Source organism: Cynara cardunculus, unplaced genomic scaffold (assembly GCF_001531365.2).
Source record: "Cynara cardunculus var. scolymus isolate 2C unplaced genomic scaffold, CcrdV1 Un_Scaffold_6494, whole genome shotgun sequence".
NCBI classification, from domain to species: Eukaryota; Viridiplantae; Streptophyta; class Magnoliopsida; order Asterales; family Asteraceae; genus Cynara; species Cynara cardunculus.
In genome coordinates, this window is record NW_020202998.1 from 9820 (window position 1) to 11860 (window position 2041).

The following is a 2041-nucleotide window of genomic DNA, read 5'->3' on the forward strand; positions in this document are numbered from 1 at the left end:
GAGAAGACGACTTCTGAGCCAATAGCTGAAGATATTGCTTCTAACGAATAGAACGTAAAACCAACGATGAAACAGGACCCAATTGTGTTTCTTAATTAGTAACAAGTTCTTTTTCAAAGATGGTAATAATTGTAGATTGTGTTCCTTGAATACCACGAGCATTGTTAAATGTAAAGACCTTTCTTCACTTTCAATTGTAGTTAGTGGAATTGCATTTTAATTTTAAATTTGATAAGCTAATAAGTTACGGTAAATTGTCTTCTTCAATATACATCCCACCATTGCGCCGGTATACAACTAAAGGATGGTATAAGGTTGGGATGATATGGAATTGTTGGAAGAAATATGTTCCTTGGTTACTGTTTTGGGACTGGTTTGTTTCATCAAAAGTATTGAAGTATATGGTTTCAATATTAATAGCATGGAGAGCATGGTTGCAGTACAATCAACTACCTTTCCCATCTTGGCTTTCTGCCTCGAAACCTGACTGCTATTTTAAAGGCTGTGAATACTTGGATGAACCTAAATTTGGGATTGAATGGAGCTAACATATTATGTCTGGTTCTTAGGTTTTGTCACTGGTGTTACCTCATCCAAAATCAAGTTCTAGAAAAGCTAAAAGGAAAAAGCTGCAAATTTTTTTGGAGTATCATTGAGCTCCTATCAAACATACCATTAGTATGAAGTATTATAGCATATGCTTGTTATTTACATATTTTGGTTGACTTGTAAAATAACCACACGTACTCATGATTCAAGGTCAGACTAATGTTTAAGGATTGTGTTTCACCGGCGCTGCATCGCGCGGGTACACCACTAGTATATATATATATATATATATATATATATAACCTTTAAAGGATCCAAAGTGGTGGTTCATTCAATTACCAAATGCCAATTTAGGTGGAGATGTTGTTTTGCTTAAACATGATGAATTAGTGAGACGATTGTTTACCAATAAATGCAACAGTTAAACTATTTATTACACCATATCGGAACTTGGGACATTGAGGACAGTTACATGATGAGGTCTTAAGAAAGCTAACTCATCGGAAAGAATTAAACAATGGTTTAAATTATCTGTCATATGTCTATGGACACGTTTCGGTTACTTGAAGTACACAAATGTAAAAATCAAACACAAGGCTTTTGGATCACCTAGGGAAGCTTGAAGGCACTAGTATTTGTTGCGACTGAGAAAATTGAGTAGGAGTTGATTTACTTTGTCAGGGAATTGTTCATGAACAAAATGAGAACCTTCAGGAATGTATATGATTTCTAGGTTCGGYACGAACTCCTTGATCCCATTGTCCAAGTATTCCTCCATCCCGGGGAAGCTGAAAAAGAAATCTTTTTCGCCCGTGATAAACAATGCCGGAGCTACAACTATCGGGGCATTTGGGTCTTGGTTTGGAGGTTCAACTCTCTCCAATAATGACCTGCAAGGATTAACGAATTTGAGGTCAGCATGGAAAAGGAGATGCAAAAAGAGCTACAAGAACAACCTTTTTGTGTGTTGCGTTCTAAAATATCCAAAATTAGCAAGGTAGAAWTTTGATTACAACTTATTCTACGAGATTAGAAGTCTGTAAAGAAATCTATATATTGTAACATGATAGAATCGATAAATTACCTGTAAGGAACTTGGAGTGCGGTTAGAAATCCAGACTTGGTGTACGAAGCACCATAGGTCWCAAGATCCTCCTCCGTGAACCAAGAGGGTAGAGGAGCCGACGGTTCCACTAAATCCAATACTTCCTGGTTTTCATTGGCTATAGGCACTTCACTTCTGGAAAACAAAATGTAGATCTTTCTCACCACKGTTTTAGCATCAAACCGACCGAAATCAGCTTCAGCTCTTCCAGGTTCCTAATAAAGATTTCAATTGTAATGTTAATTAAACTGCATTGGAGATTTAAAGAAGGAAAGAGTGTGAGAAAGGGTGGGTGTAGTACCTGCCATCTCCGCATGTAGAAACCTTCAGGGAGGGTTTGAAGTTGCTGCAAGGCCTCAGGGGGCATGTATGGAATACCAAGTGTTA

The 2041-nt window shown here is 37.4% G+C and overlaps 1 protein-coding gene across 1 annotated transcript; it reads right to left on the minus strand.

Annotated features, from left to right (window-relative positions):
- Positions 1-1019: 1019 nt before the first annotated feature.
- On the minus strand, positions 1020-2021 carry LOC112504678 (epoxide hydrolase A-like). Its single transcript, XM_025108625.1, has 3 exons — positions 1956-2021; positions 1634-1869; positions 1020-1439 (listed from the first exon to the last, which is right to left on the minus strand). Exons 1-3 carry the CDS (start codon positions 2019-2021, stop codon positions 1178-1180), a joined length of 564 nt encoding a protein of 187 aa, XP_024964393.1. The 3' UTR covers positions 1020-1177.
- Positions 2022-2041: the final 20 nt, after the last annotated feature.